Source organism: Saccopteryx leptura, chromosome 1 (genome assembly GCF_036850995.1).
Source record: "Saccopteryx leptura isolate mSacLep1 chromosome 1, mSacLep1_pri_phased_curated, whole genome shotgun sequence".
NCBI classification, from domain to species: Eukaryota; Metazoa; Chordata; class Mammalia; order Chiroptera; family Emballonuridae; genus Saccopteryx; species Saccopteryx leptura.
In genome coordinates, this window is record NC_089503.1 from 8,957,360 (window position 1) to 8,969,040 (window position 11,681).

General features: G+C 57.6%; 4 protein-coding genes across 21 annotated transcripts; all 4 read right to left on the reverse strand.

The window, feature by feature from the left end:
• Nucleotides 1-996: 996 nt before the first annotated feature.
• On the reverse strand, nt 997-5,224 carry VEGFB (vascular endothelial growth factor B). Of its 4 annotated transcripts, none has more exons than XM_066359701.1 (7): nt 4,910-5,224; nt 4,316-4,358; nt 3,024-3,220; nt 2,774-2,847; nt 2,553-2,585; nt 2,066-2,301; nt 997-1,442 (listed from the first exon to the last, which is right to left on the reverse strand). In XM_066359701.1, the coding sequence occupies exons 1-6, from the start codon at nt 4,967-4,969 to the stop codon at nt 2,088-2,090; spliced, it is 621 nt and encodes a 206-aa protein (XP_066215798.1). In that variant the 5' UTR covers nt 4,970-5,224; the 3' UTR covers nt 997-1,442; nt 2,066-2,087. The 4 variants fall into 4 exon arrangements, with proteins under 4 accessions (XP_066215798.1, XP_066215792.1, XP_066215783.1 ...); XM_066359695.1 differs by having other exon boundaries at nt 4,316-4,376; XM_066359686.1 differs by having other exon boundaries at nt 2,066-2,200; nt 4,910-5,108.
• On the reverse strand, nt 5,011-5,592 carry LOC136387891 (proline-rich protein 2-like). The gene has a single exon (XM_066360003.1). It carries the CDS (start codon nt 5,590-5,592, stop codon nt 5,011-5,013), a length of 582 nt encoding a protein of 193 aa, XP_066216100.1.
• DNAJC4 (DnaJ heat shock protein family (Hsp40) member C4) lies at nt 5,514-8,804 on the reverse strand. Of its 12 annotated transcripts, none has more exons than XM_066359769.1 (8): nt 8,544-8,798; nt 8,139-8,240; nt 7,821-8,006; nt 7,396-7,489; nt 6,852-7,036; nt 6,594-6,758; nt 5,812-5,898; nt 5,514-5,714 (listed from the first exon to the last, which is right to left on the reverse strand). In XM_066359769.1, exons 3-8 carry the CDS (start codon nt 7,910-7,912, stop codon nt 5,606-5,608), a joined length of 732 nt encoding a protein of 243 aa, XP_066215866.1. In that variant the 5' UTR covers nt 7,913-8,006; nt 8,139-8,240; nt 8,544-8,798; the 3' UTR covers nt 5,514-5,605. The 12 variants fall into 12 exon arrangements, with proteins under 12 accessions (XP_066215866.1, XP_066215857.1, XP_066215882.1 ...); XM_066359760.1 differs by lacking the exon at nt 8,544-8,798 and adding an exon at nt 8,329-8,527; XM_066359785.1 differs by lacking the exon at nt 8,544-8,798 and adding an exon at nt 8,414-8,516.
• A 269-nt stretch (nt 8,805-9,073) lies between these two features.
• On the reverse strand, nt 9,074-11,665 carry NUDT22 (nudix hydrolase 22). 4 transcript variants are annotated; one of them, XM_066359840.1, is made up of 6 exons: nt 11,605-11,665; nt 10,800-11,297; nt 10,382-10,480; nt 9,772-9,869; nt 9,530-9,623; nt 9,074-9,236 (listed from the first exon to the last, which is right to left on the reverse strand). In XM_066359840.1, exons 2-6 carry the CDS (start codon nt 11,277-11,279, stop codon nt 9,135-9,137), a joined length of 873 nt encoding a protein of 290 aa, XP_066215937.1. In that variant the 5' UTR covers nt 11,280-11,297; nt 11,605-11,665; the 3' UTR covers nt 9,074-9,134. The 4 variants fall into 4 exon arrangements, with proteins under 4 accessions (XP_066215937.1, XP_066215954.1, XP_066215965.1 ...); XM_066359857.1 differs by lacking the exon at nt 11,605-11,665 and adding an exon at nt 11,466-11,597; XM_066359868.1 differs by lacking the exon at nt 11,605-11,665 and adding an exon at nt 11,567-11,584.
• Between the last annotated feature and the right edge of the window lie 16 nt (nt 11,666-11,681).

An 11,681-nucleotide genomic window follows, 5' to 3' on the forward strand; every position in this document is an offset into this window, starting at 1 on the left:
AAAGGAAGATAGTCACAGAGCTGACCTCAGAATTGAGGACTAAGCCAGGAGGTGCATATGAAGGATTGTGCATGCCCTGAAGCTTAGTGGCCTCAGGAGACAGCAGCTCTAAGCCCCTAACCCTCATCTGTCTAATTGGGCTATGACATTTTCAGTGACAGCATGGCTATCATGTGAAAATGTCAGTCACTCTCAGGAATCCTCTCTTCTGGTTTAACTCCACTTTTGCCTTGGGCTCAATACGATCAGTCACATTCTCCAATCTAACATCATGAGGGTGGCTGCTTTGGATTAATCTCTGCCCCTGAATGTCCTGCCTCCACAGGGCAAGCCAGTTGCACCTAGAGTTGTCCTCTGGACCACCCTCTCACCACTCAGCCCTGGGCAGCCCTGAGGCTGCAGGCAGAAGGCTGGGCTCTGAGCTCGGGCAGATAAAGGTCAGGGGAGTCCCAAGCAGGGGCTGGGGAGGGGTGCCCAAGGAGAAAGACCTGTGCATGGTGTTAGAGTTAAGCCACAGGGAGCAAAAGCAGTAACTGCTACCCAGCAGGGAAAATGGATATTCTTTTCTATTATGTCAAGACATCCTCACTTTCCTGGAGCCCAAGGGCCCAGATCATAGTGCTCATCTATCTGTTCTCTCCATGTGCACATGTGGAAACCTGAGGCTTAGACAGAGAGGGGCAGTGACACCTAAGGTCATTCTGCAGATCTGGTTCCCAACTCAAGCTCACTGGATATAACAGGCCATCTCCTTCCAGAAAGTAATCCTTATAATGAGTAAGGGAAAGAGACTCCTCAGGGTCTAGCAATAACAACATGAATGTGAAGTACACATGATTTAGGCTCTATCTATGACTGGTATAGGATCTCATTTACTCCATCTGCACAGTGAACACAGAGTAAGAAGCCCTGGGTCTAGGAGGCAGTGTGATGCAGACATTCATGCCTGAACCAGCCATCCTGGACAGTGACAGACAATGATACAGACAGGGACAGCTCCTTCCATCTCTTTTATCAGGATTGGAGGTCACAGTTCTCATACTGAAGCCCAACTCCCATTGTTTGAGAGGATCAGGGTCTTCTTAGTAAGGTCAGGGAGGGGCCAGTTGTGAGATCCTCATTTGTACAGGGTGGTAAAACACTGAGACAGGACCCCATTCTCTCCCAAGTTGGTATGCAACCCCTCTTGCCGCCTAAGTCTTCTCATCCAACTCTGCCCAGCCTGTTGGATGGCAGCTTTGCAGAGAGAAGGGGTGGCTGGAAAGCCCTCTGAGAGGCCCAGGTCCTGGAGCAGCTTCCACCTGGGCTGAGGTCTTGGGGGGGGGGCTGGGCTGTTTTCACCACGCTGCCCTCTAGTCCCCCCCGCTCTGGGGTGTGGCCTATGAGGTAAGTGGCCTCGCTGAGTCTGAAAAGTAATGTGTCACTTTCGCGGCTTCCGGCACCTAAGGAAGAGAGGAAGGGGGATCTGTTCATGCTGCCACAGCTCAGCATCTGCTCATCTGAACTTGACCCCTTGTTACCTTCTGTGGACCTCATTCTCTCCCAACACTCCTAAGAAGCCCTAATTGGCCTAGCCCTAGCCCACAGATGTCACTCCTGGCCTCACTGTGGAAAGGAGGGGTGGTGAGAAGCCCTTTGATAACAGGGTAACACTGTGTCCCCTGCCTCTCAGAGCCCATAAGGTAGGACAAATGTCTACCACCACAGGGGCTTCTAAGAAGGCCCAGAACTTTGCAAACTGGAAAGCTATCTCTCTCATTTCTACTCCAGGAGATGTCCCCTCCTCCAAAACATCTCCGACATCTCAAAGATGATGTCAGGTGCCCCTTACCACAGGCCTTGACAGCCTCTGCTGACATGATGTGTCTTTGTGTCAGACTTCTGCATTAAAATGTGAGCTTTATTTATGCTGATCCCAGTGCCAGCAGACACTTCGTAAATATTTGTTCAACACATTCAACAGCTTTCCCTTCCCTGGCTCTTAGCCCACTGGCAGGCTCACCCTGGACCTGCTCCAGGACAGGGCCTTGATGCTGTCCCAAACAACTGCCACCCCACAACTCACCTGCAGGTGTCTGGGTTGAGCTCTAAGCCCCGCCCTTGGCAACGGAGGAAGCTGCGGCGTCTGCAGCGGCAGTGGCAGGTCCTGGGGTCAGGGCGCTGGTGGCGCTGGGTACAGCGTGGGCAGAGGGGCCTGGGGCTGGAGTGGGATGGGTGATGTCAGCTTGGGAGGGTGCTCCAGGGGCAGACTCCCAGCCCGGAACAGAGCGGGGCTGGGGACGGTGGTGGGGAGTGGCAGCCCTAGGAGGAGAAGCAACATGTCTGGGGTGGGAAGGAAGAGTCTTCCCTGGAGGGAACTGGGGATGGGTCAGAGCACACAGACTGGGAAGCAGAGGAAAAGGAGAGAGGGGGACGCAAGTGGGGGGAAAAAGAGGGGCGGGGACCACAGCTTCCGGACCCATTTGTAAGAGTCCCCACCCTACCCACAGGGTACATCGTGGGCACTAGGCCTGGGTTCCAAGCCCACCTCAGCAGGAGCCCAAGACACTCACCTGTCTGGCTTTACAGCACTCTTTGTTTTTGGTCTGAAAGAGAGACCGACAGAAACAAGGAGGAGGAGGATCAGGAAAGCCAAGCACCCTACTCTCTTGCCCAGATCCCAGGCCTACCCTGGCTCCACTCTTGGAAACCTGGTCCCATTGTGGTGGACCACCATGCCCAGCACCCCCCAAGCCTGGTCTCTGCAAGCTCAGAAGTGGGGCCTGGCTGGCACCTGCATTCACACTGGCTGTGTTCTTCCAGGGACATTTCCCCCAGCTGACTGCTCGGATACCGGATCATGAGGATCTGTGCTCAGGAAAACAGGGAGAAAGAGAGACAATGATAGCGAGGAGAGAGGAAGAGAATACCCATGGGCTGGAGGTAGGACAGCTTGCCCACCTGCCAGGGCTCTGGCCACCACCCCGTCGGCCCCAGAGCAGCAGCATCTACCCCAGTCAGGCACGCTCCACCTGCCCCAGTACCTGCATTCGGACTTGGTGCTGCCCTGTGGGCACACACTCCAGCCCATCGTCAGGGCAGCAGCCGCCACAGCGCTGCACAGTCACACAGCTGGGTACCAGCTGCTTGGCCATGGTGTCCATCAGCTCCAGAGTTAGGGGCACCACCACCTCCCGTGGCTGGCAAGTGGCACGAGCATACACATCTATCCATGACACCACTAGGGACAGATGCATAAGGGTTAAGTCCCCACTGGGTTGCCGGCAGCTGCTCCCTGGCTCCCCTTCTCCTGCATGCAGCAGCTGTTCCCCCTAGTTCCCATACTGCTACTACCACCCTCCTCTGGCCCCACTTCTGTCCTCCCAACCTGTTCTTCAGAACCCGGAAACCCCACTGCCTCAATTTCTGCTTCTGTGAAATGGGCAGAGTAAGAGTTGCATCAAGCCTGACCGGGCGGTGGCGCAGTGGATAGAGCATCAGAGTGGGATGCAGAAGACCCAGGTTCGAGACCCCGAGGTCGCCAGCTTGAGCGAGGGCTCATCTGGTTTGAGCAAAAGCTCACCAGCTTGAGCCCAAGGTCGCTGGCTTGAGCAAGGGGTTACTCAGTCTGCTGAAGGCCTGCGGTCAAGGCATGTATGAGAAGGCAATCAATGAACAATTAAGGTGTTGCAATGCGCAACGAAAAACTAATGATTGATGCTTCTCATCTCTCCATTCCTGTCTGTCCCTGTCTATTCCTCTCTCTGACTCTCTCTCTGTCTCTGTTAAAAAAAAAAAAAAAAAAAGGCCCTGGCCGGTTGGCTCAGCGGTAGAGCGTCGGCCTAGCGTGCGGAGGACCCGGGTTCGATTCCCGGCCAGGGCACATAGGAGAAGCGCCCATTTGCTTCTCCACCCCTCCGCCGCGCTTTCCTCTCTGTCTCTCTCTTCCCCTCCCGCAGCCAAGGCTCCATTGGAGCAAAGATGGCCCGGGCGCTGGGCATGGCTCTGTGGCCTCTGCCTCAGGCGCTAGAGTGGCTCTGGTCGCAATATGGCGACGCCCAGGATGGGCAGAGCATCGCCCCCTGGGGGGCAGAGCACCGCCCCTGGTGGGCGTGCCGGGTGGATCCCGGTCGGGCGCATGCGGGAGTCTGTCTGACTGTCTCTCCCTGTTTCCAGCTTCAGAAAAATGAAAAGAAAAAATAAATAAATAAATAAATAAAAAATAAAAAAATAAAAGAGTTGCATCTAACAGTGCAGATGTGATTACACACGTTGATGGCTACGCAGCAAACTTTGTTATTGCTGGCTACTGTGAAGTTATTGTTATTACTATTACCTTTCTTCTGATGGCCAGGGGCATCAGGCTGGGAGACAGGAACCTGTAGGAGAGAAGAGACCTGGACCCAAAGTGCACTCTAGTTAGGGCTACACTGTCCCCAGGGCTCTGCCCTTGCAGTCAGGAGGCTTCAACTCCTCTCTGACATTTTTCCAGATTATTCTATTTTGGGTCCACTCTAGCTTTACCTGTCCTCTTCGGGCCACCTGGGACCTGCCCCTGGCCACGACCCGCCAGGTGCGCTCTGCCAGCAGAATCCAATCTCCAAGCCTGGGGACCAGGCTTGTTCCGGAGGCCGCAGGTCAGAAGGGGGCACAGTGGGCGCCGAAGCAGGTCCTGCAGGCACCGGGGCAGCTCCGCCCACGGCTGCGCCCAGGGGATGGGGTGGGGCGGAGGAGTGGCCCCGAGGCTGGGCTGGCAGGCCAGCGGGGAGGGACATCTCCTGGGGATGCCCCAGCCCGACTCCCGCGACGCCCCTACCCGCTGCCGGACCCGCGAATACCCTCAGCTGAGTCCGCTTCGCGCCTCCCCACTTCCGCCAACCTTGAGAGAGGGCACCGCGAGCGGGCAGCAGGATGTAGGGGACGCACGTACCTGGGCCCGGGCCAGCTGCAAGAGCGCCACGAGCAGCAGGCGGCGGAGCAGGGGGCTCATGGTGCCCACGGGGGCCGCGCGCTGGGGGCGCCCGCATAGCCCTAGCCCGGCGGCGCCGGGGGCGGCGGCAGCCAGAGCCCCATGGCGCGGGCCGGGGCGCGGCAGGCGGGGGCCGGGCGCGGGGGGCGGCTCCTCCGCGGCCCCCTCCCGAGCCCTGGGCGCAGGCAGCGCAGCGCAGCGCAGCGGCGGTGGCCGGAGGAGCCGGGCGGGCGGGCAGCCGGTGGCGGCGGCGGGCAGCGGGACGGCGGGGGTGGCGGGGGGCCGGACCCGGGCTGGCGGGCGGGCGGCTCATGTGACCCAGACACGCGCTCCCCACCCGGCCGCGGGGCAGGAGCAGGGGCGGGGCGGGGCGGGGGCGAGGCCGCCGGCGGGCCCGCCCCCTTCACACACCCCCTCCCGCTATAGCGGGGGAAAGGGGACGCACCGCCCAGAGGGCCGGGCTCCCGGGCTCCCGGGTCACCGCCAGAACTTGGAGGGCGGGGCGCTGTCCCAAGGCGAGGCCGGGTTAGGGTACTGGGCCTGAAGGAGGGGGCCGGACACTGAGTGCTGAGAATTACTTTATTGCACACGTTTTGGGTAGTGGGGAGTTCCGAGAGGGCACGCACAGCAGGCTCCAGCTCCATCCAGGTGAGATGCTCAGGGGCTGGTGCTGGGGGGCATGATTCCCGGGCCTGGGGGAGGCCCGGGTGGCGGCTGCAGCTGCTGCCTCTGCTGGAGCTCCTGCTGGAGCCTGGCTTTGTTGGCCCTGCAGGAGAAAGTGCCAGGGTGGTTGGAACAGGGATTCTAGAGGGTGATGCGAGGACAGTGAAGAGAGGGCAGGGCAGGGTAGAGTAGGGACAGACCTGGCCCTGGCCCGAGTGTCGTTGTAGATGGCTGTGATGATCCGATCCTTTTCATCCATGAAGCTACGGTGCATCTGCTCCAGCTTCCTGCATGGGGGTTACAATTAACCCTGGGTCCTCAGAACCCTGCTGTCCCCCAAGTCCTGCACCCCGCACTCTAAGGTGTCACAGCTTTATATCCCTGGGAACTTCAGTCTGCCTGTGCTAGTTGGAGAGAATGATAAGAGTGGCCAGGCTTGTCCAGGGTCCAGTGGTGACTCAGGTCCCTGGTTGTCCTGCTGAAGATGGTGACAACAGCACTGAACATCAGAGTGGTCCTCGCAGGAGATTAGAAAGCGTTGTATGTCTAACTCCATCACTGAACTAGGCAGGCTGCTAGCAGTGGGCATTGCCTTTATGTGTCTTTGCTGTAGAACTTCTCATATTAGAGAGGAACAGGGAGACAGCTGACTGCCAAAAAAGTGAGGACAGGTGCTGGTGAGGCCCAGTTACAATGCATTTCTTTCTTGTGCACAATTTTGGCTGGTTCCACCACTCCCTGGCAGCCAGCACCAAAGATTTACATGCAAATTATTAAAAACAAAACAAACTGAAAATGACATTAGCCCTTACTGTAGAACTCCCTTTGTCAAGTAACAAGAAACTCCAGAGACCTAGTTCATACAATTCTTAGGTTGAGAGACACAAGAGTACAGGCCATAGGGGTGGTGTGGATGGCTGGCTGACCACACTGGGCTTCCCCTCGTGCCCTCTGCCCCCCACCAGGAAGAGCCGTGATGCACCTGAATGCAACATAGTGCAGGCCCATGCCTGCCAGCATGATCAGGAGGCAGTACCCCAGCACTCGCTGGTTGTGTCTGTGCTGCTGCCGCCTTGACTCTGGTCCCTGAGGCCTCACACCATGAAATTGGGCCCAGTATTGTGCATTGGGGGGTGTCCAGGAGCTTCTGGGAGGGAGAGAAAGGGACAGTGTAGGGATTGTAGGGATAAGGCTCCCCAGGAGACTAGGAGGGGAAGAAGCTAGCTGCAAGATACTGTACCTGTGTGCTTGATGAGCAGAGCTGGGATGGGCCGTGGTACCTGGAGGTTTTGGGGGAGTTGCTGAACGGAGCTGGTGGTCATAGTCACGGCGGCTCTGCTCCCGGCTGAGTACCTGGTATGCTTCACTCAGCTCCACAAAGCGGCTGTGCAGGGCTGGGTTCCCTGGGTCCCGGTCAGGGTGCAGCTGGTGTGGGGCAGGACTCCCTTCATCTCCCTTCCCATGGTCCTTCCCAAGGTCCTTCTCAAGGCCCATCTTGATTATATCCCCCGACAAGGGCTCAAATTATTCCCAGAGGCCCTGTCTGGACAGTGACCTTAACTCTCAGGCAGGCCAAGAATACCCAGCCCGACCCATTAGACAGGACCCCCAGCTTTCCTTACACCCAGCCAGACCTCTGCCCTGGGGGTACCTCCCGCTCCCTATGCATGCAGACAGAATGTGACACCAGCCAGAGTGATCCACGAAGGTCCATTCCTAGGAATTTAGAGTGCACCTCATCTGGCTCAGACCTCTCCCACCTCCCTATCTAGGACCACTGGTACCTCTTTGGACTTGGAGAAAAAAGCTCGTTTTACTTCTTCAGTGCTGGCACCAGGATGGACCCCCAACAGTTCATAGTAGTTACTGGGGCCAGACCTGTGGAGAGAGGCCAGAACCTGCAAGGACTGAAGAAACACAGAAAATAAGGCTTCCCTACCCCGCCCCGCCCCCAGCTGCCCTGAGCCACACCCTTCAACTCAGCAACCAGGAGCTGAGAGGACTGAGGCTATCTCCAAATCATCCCTTCTTTTTGAGTTTTTTAGGGAATGGTATAGATCAGACAAGAGAGTCTCAAAAAGTAGTCCTTAGACTCCTTGTGTCAGAAACACCCGAAAAGGTTATTTAAAAAAAGATTCCTGAGCCCCAACTCATCCCTGCCGATCAGAATCTGCATTTTTGTTACACACACACACACACACACACACACCCTTGGATTGCGATCAGAGATGCTCCATAAACACAGAAGTTGTGGAAAGCACATTGAGTTTGGCTTGGACTCAAACTCCGGATCTGCCTCATTACTCGCTCTATATAACCTTGGTGATCGTCCCTTAATCTCTCTGATCCTCAACAGTATCCTTAGCGGTGAAGGTGAGGGTTACCTGAGACAACGCTGTGAAGCACCTGACACAGAGATCACAACTATCTCGGCACCTAGGGCAGAGCCCAGAGCTGGGAAGGCCTTCAATAAAAACCCACTGAATGAACAACCGGGCCGGTACCGGACCCCCGACGACCGACTCACCGCTGCCCGGCGGCCTCTGCGAAGAGCCGGGTGGGAGGGCTGCGGGGCCAAAGCCGACAGGGGCACAGGGGCAGCAGGGGCAGCATGGCGGCAGACGGGCAGCTGGTGAAAGGAGGCCACAAAGAAGAGTGCATTGGAACCAGACTTCAAGCACTCTGGGGGCAAAGGGAAGAGGCCATGCCCCATTTACTTGCGAAGGAAAACTGAAGCAGGCCCGGAGGACCCATGAGCAAGTGAGTCCTCCTTGCTCAAGACCAGACCCTAGTGTCCTAGACCGGTCCTGCCTCTGACCCGGGCCCTTCTCCACACTGGTCTCGGTGTCTCGACAACCAGCCGTGAGCGCCGAGACCCCACCTCCCCACCACCCAGGGAGTTTAAGGGGCGGACAAAGGAGGAGCCACACACCAAAGCAAGCTCCGCCCCCGCCGCACTCACAGACTCCGTAGCCACCGCCATTTCCTGCACTGACCCCACCCCCCACTCTCATTGGCTTAGGCACTCGGGCCACGCCCACCGAGCGAGAAGGTGAGATGAGGCCCTGCCTCCGTAGCTCATCAGGTTCGGATGTCTCAGGCGCGCGCCGGTGCACAGTGCCGCGGACGCGGTGAGAGGCGCGGGTGTCCATCCGGGAAGCAGGAGGCACTAAGTCTGACTTAGTGAAGCCTTGGGCCTAGCTGCCGTCGCTCTGTCCCACGAACATGGCTGTCACTCCGCTTTGCGGCAGGTCACTTTTCACAAGGCAGCTTCCACCCCATAGTCAACCCGGATCCTCACCAGGGCCTGGCAAGGGGACACGGCGCTCATCCCAGCTTGCAGAGGGCAAAACTGAGGCTGAGCTTTTTGTTTTTCAAGTCACTTTTCCTATCTCTCTCACCCACCTCGGGCTCTCCCAGTGTCCCCTCTCTGTTTCATGGAAATAACACAGGTCAACAGAATCCAAGAATAAAGTTTTTATTGTCTTTCGAGTTGTGATAGGGCTGGGGGCCCTGGGGGAACTCAGGTGAGGCGTTTCTGGACCCGGTTGTAGAGGAAGATGGCGCCTTTAGCGGAAGGGCACAGCTCAGCCCACATTTCAGTCTCCTGCATCCTCCTCACACGCTGTGGGGAGACAGGGAGATCAGACATCTAGCCCTCAGGCCTCTTGCAGAAGCTGTGCCCAGCCTTCCTGAGCCTGAGCTCTGTCTGTACTAGGGAAACCTGTTAAAGAAGCTGAACAGGTCCCTGGTCGTCTGCCTTGGGCTGTGGACATCTCCAGTGGGGCCTTGTGGCTCGAGGAAAGCTCCAGGAACCCCATTTGACCCCGCCTCCAGCCCCCCAGACAGACGTGCACCACCAGACCTCCAAATCCCGATCCCAGCTCCTTGTCCGAGCAAGACTTTGCCACCTCACACCTGTGTCTCCACAAAGATAATTCCCGTGGACTCGTGGGCCTCAGGTCCCCCACTCATGTAGTGTTTTCTCACTTGCTCAGAAGTCAGGCTGCACCTGGACAAGAAGACATGAGGATGGCTTGGTGTGTGCTCAGCTCCTGGAGTGGTCCCTGTGGAGCCCCAGCTGCCTCAGGCACGCCCCTCAACCACCTACCTAGTCCAGGGCCCAGGACCCAGGACCCTGACCCCCAGAGCTCACTCACTGGACATAGAACTCAGCACTGGCGCGGCCTGCACTGGTCTCGTTGCGCGCGATGCCCAATAACAGCGGCTGGCTCAGGGTGAGCAGTGGCAAGTTCACCTGGAACCCGGGTTCCACTTGTCAGTGCTCACTGTCCACACCCCTGACCCTCTCAATGGAAAACAGCACATGCGTTACCCTTATAGAGTAATTTATAGCTTGTAGCTCAAGTGCCTAGATCACAGGATGTTGGATCTTGGGCATGTTCATTTTACAGATGCGAAAACCAGAACCAGAGATCGAATAATTTGCCCAGAGTTACCTAAGGAACGTTGATAATCAACTTCCAGTTATTTCTCTTTTCAACAAACGGGGTGGGGGTGGGGGCGGGGGTGGGGGTGGTAGGCGGGACATGTATCATTGTTCACATTGTAAAGAGGAAGAACCCGAGGCACACAGAAATGAAGGCTAGAATTCTACTCCAAGTGTACCCAGCTCCAAAGCCAAGTTCTTCCCCCAATGCTACACGCCTGCCCACCCTCCTACCAGTTCAAACCGAGGTTGTGGAATTCTGGCATGTTCTATCACCTCCCTCCCGGCCCACGAACCTGTCCTGGCCACCCCTCACTCACCTCATCACAGATCTCCTGCAGGATACTGGAGAAGAGCTCATGCACCACCAGCTCCCCAGGGAGGTCCTTGTGTAGGGGGCTGTCACCAGGGCACAGGGCCTGTGAGAAGGCAGGCTCAGCCCTTGCTCCCTACCCCTTCCCACCCTTGTGGGCCCTAAGGGCCTGTTTGGGCCCAGTGTAAGAGTGTTGGTGGTCCCCTAACCCAGGCCCTCCTTTTTCAGATGGACAGCTGGGATCCAGCTAGGTTCTTGCCCAGATTCCCTAGCTTCTCGTGGGTCTGGGGAAAGGATCAGTGGGGAGGCTTAGGGTCTGCCTTGAATAGAGATTTTTCAGAGAAGTACCAGGCCAATTCCTCCTTCGAGGGATAAGAAAACAAAGATGAGGTCTTAGTGCCTTTGCACCCAGCCTGGCATCTCACCTGAGGCTCAGGGTGCCCACCAGGCACATCCACCAGCCCTGGTGCCTCAGCCACCTGCCGAGAACGGCGCAGGAAGACCAGGAAGTCATCCGCGGTGGTCAGTGCGGCGCCCACCCCCAGAGGGTCTGCCAGGTAGGCTTGCTTGTCATCCCAGTCGGCAGCTCCTTGCTGTTGCAGCCAGACAGCTGAGCTGGCCCAGTTGGTGCCCAGGAAGTCTCGGTAAGAAGTAAGGCCCAGGCGCAGGAGCAGCTGTGGCCCCTGCAAGCCAGTGGGCGCCAAGGTGGCAGAGTGCAGGCGGAACTTAGGAGCATCAAAGAGCCAGGGCTGGGCCTTTAGTCGGTTCTCCCAGACAGCAGCGATGGCTTTGTCCCCTCCTGGCAGTGGACGACGGTCGTAGGCTGGGCTCAGCTCAGCCTGTACTTGCTTTTCGGGCAGCCCGCCACAGGGGCACTGCAGCAGCAGAGACACCTCAGGGTCCATGGTCCGGACAGGGCAGCACTGAGGAAGGTCACAGCAGGCCTGTCACCCTTGGAAGCCCACAGCCACCCACAGACATACTGAAGATTCCCTCCAGCCTTTTTCTACCCCACCGCGCAGTAAAGCGTCTTATCATTTAGCAGGAGCCCAAGACTCCAGCTACCAGACATCCGTGGGTCATCTGCGTACCTCTACCACCCAGAGGGCCTGGGTCCAGACATCCCTTAATGTCCGTAGCTCCCAATCCCAGGGTTCCTGCCTCTAACCCCAGACACTCAGGACCCCCCCACCCAGAGGCTGGAAGCTTCAGTCTCCAGCCGGTACTCACCGCCAACTTAGCCCGCAGTCTCCGCCCCTTTTCTCAGAGCGGAAGTGCCCGCCCCTCCTTCCTTGGCTTCTTATTGG

Excerpts from the sequence above, each read along its gene's own strand:
- DNAJC4 (XM_066359713.1), bottom strand. The coding sequence starts at position 8,324 with ATGGGGCATGGCCTCTTCCCTTTGCCCCCAGAGTGCTTGAAGTCTGGT. Across the intron at positions 6,759-6,851 it reads TCTGCTCATCAAGCACACAG|AAGCTCCTGGACACCCCCCA; the intron begins GTACAGTATCTT and ends TCTCCCTCCCAG. Across the intron at positions 5,899-6,593 it reads CTGCACTATGTTGCATTCAG|GAAGCTGGAGCAGATGCACC; the intron begins GTGCATCACGGC and ends ACCCCCATGCAG.
- NUDT22 (XM_066359840.1), bottom strand. The coding sequence starts at position 11,279 with ATGGACCCTGAGGTGTCTCTGCTGCTGCAGTGCCCCTGTGGCGGGCTG. Across the intron at positions 9,870-10,381 it reads TGCAGGAGATCTGTGATGAG|GTGAACTTGCCACTGCTCAC; the intron begins GTGAGTGAGGGG and ends CCCGGGTTCCAG. Across the intron at positions 9,624-9,771 it reads AGTGCTGAGTTCTATGTCCA|GTGCAGCCTGACTTCTGAGC; the intron begins GTGAGTGAGCTC and ends CTTCTTGTCCAG.
- VEGFB (XM_066359695.1), bottom strand. The coding sequence starts at position 4,969 with ATGAGCCCCCTGCTCCGCCGCCTGCTGCTCGTGGCGCTCTTGCAGCTG. Across the intron at positions 2,848-3,023 it reads AGCACCAAGTCCGAATGCAG|ATCCTCATGATCCGGTATCC; the intron begins GTACTGGGGCAG and ends TCCTGAGCACAG. Across the intron at positions 2,302-2,552 it reads AGTGCTGTAAAGCCAGACAG|GGCTGCCACTCCCCACCACC; the intron begins GTGAGTGTCTTG and ends TTCTCCTCCTAG.
- LOC136387891 (XM_066360003.1), bottom strand. The coding sequence starts at position 5,592 with ATGGAGCTGGAGCCTGCTGTGCGTGCCCTCTCGGAACTCCCCACTACC.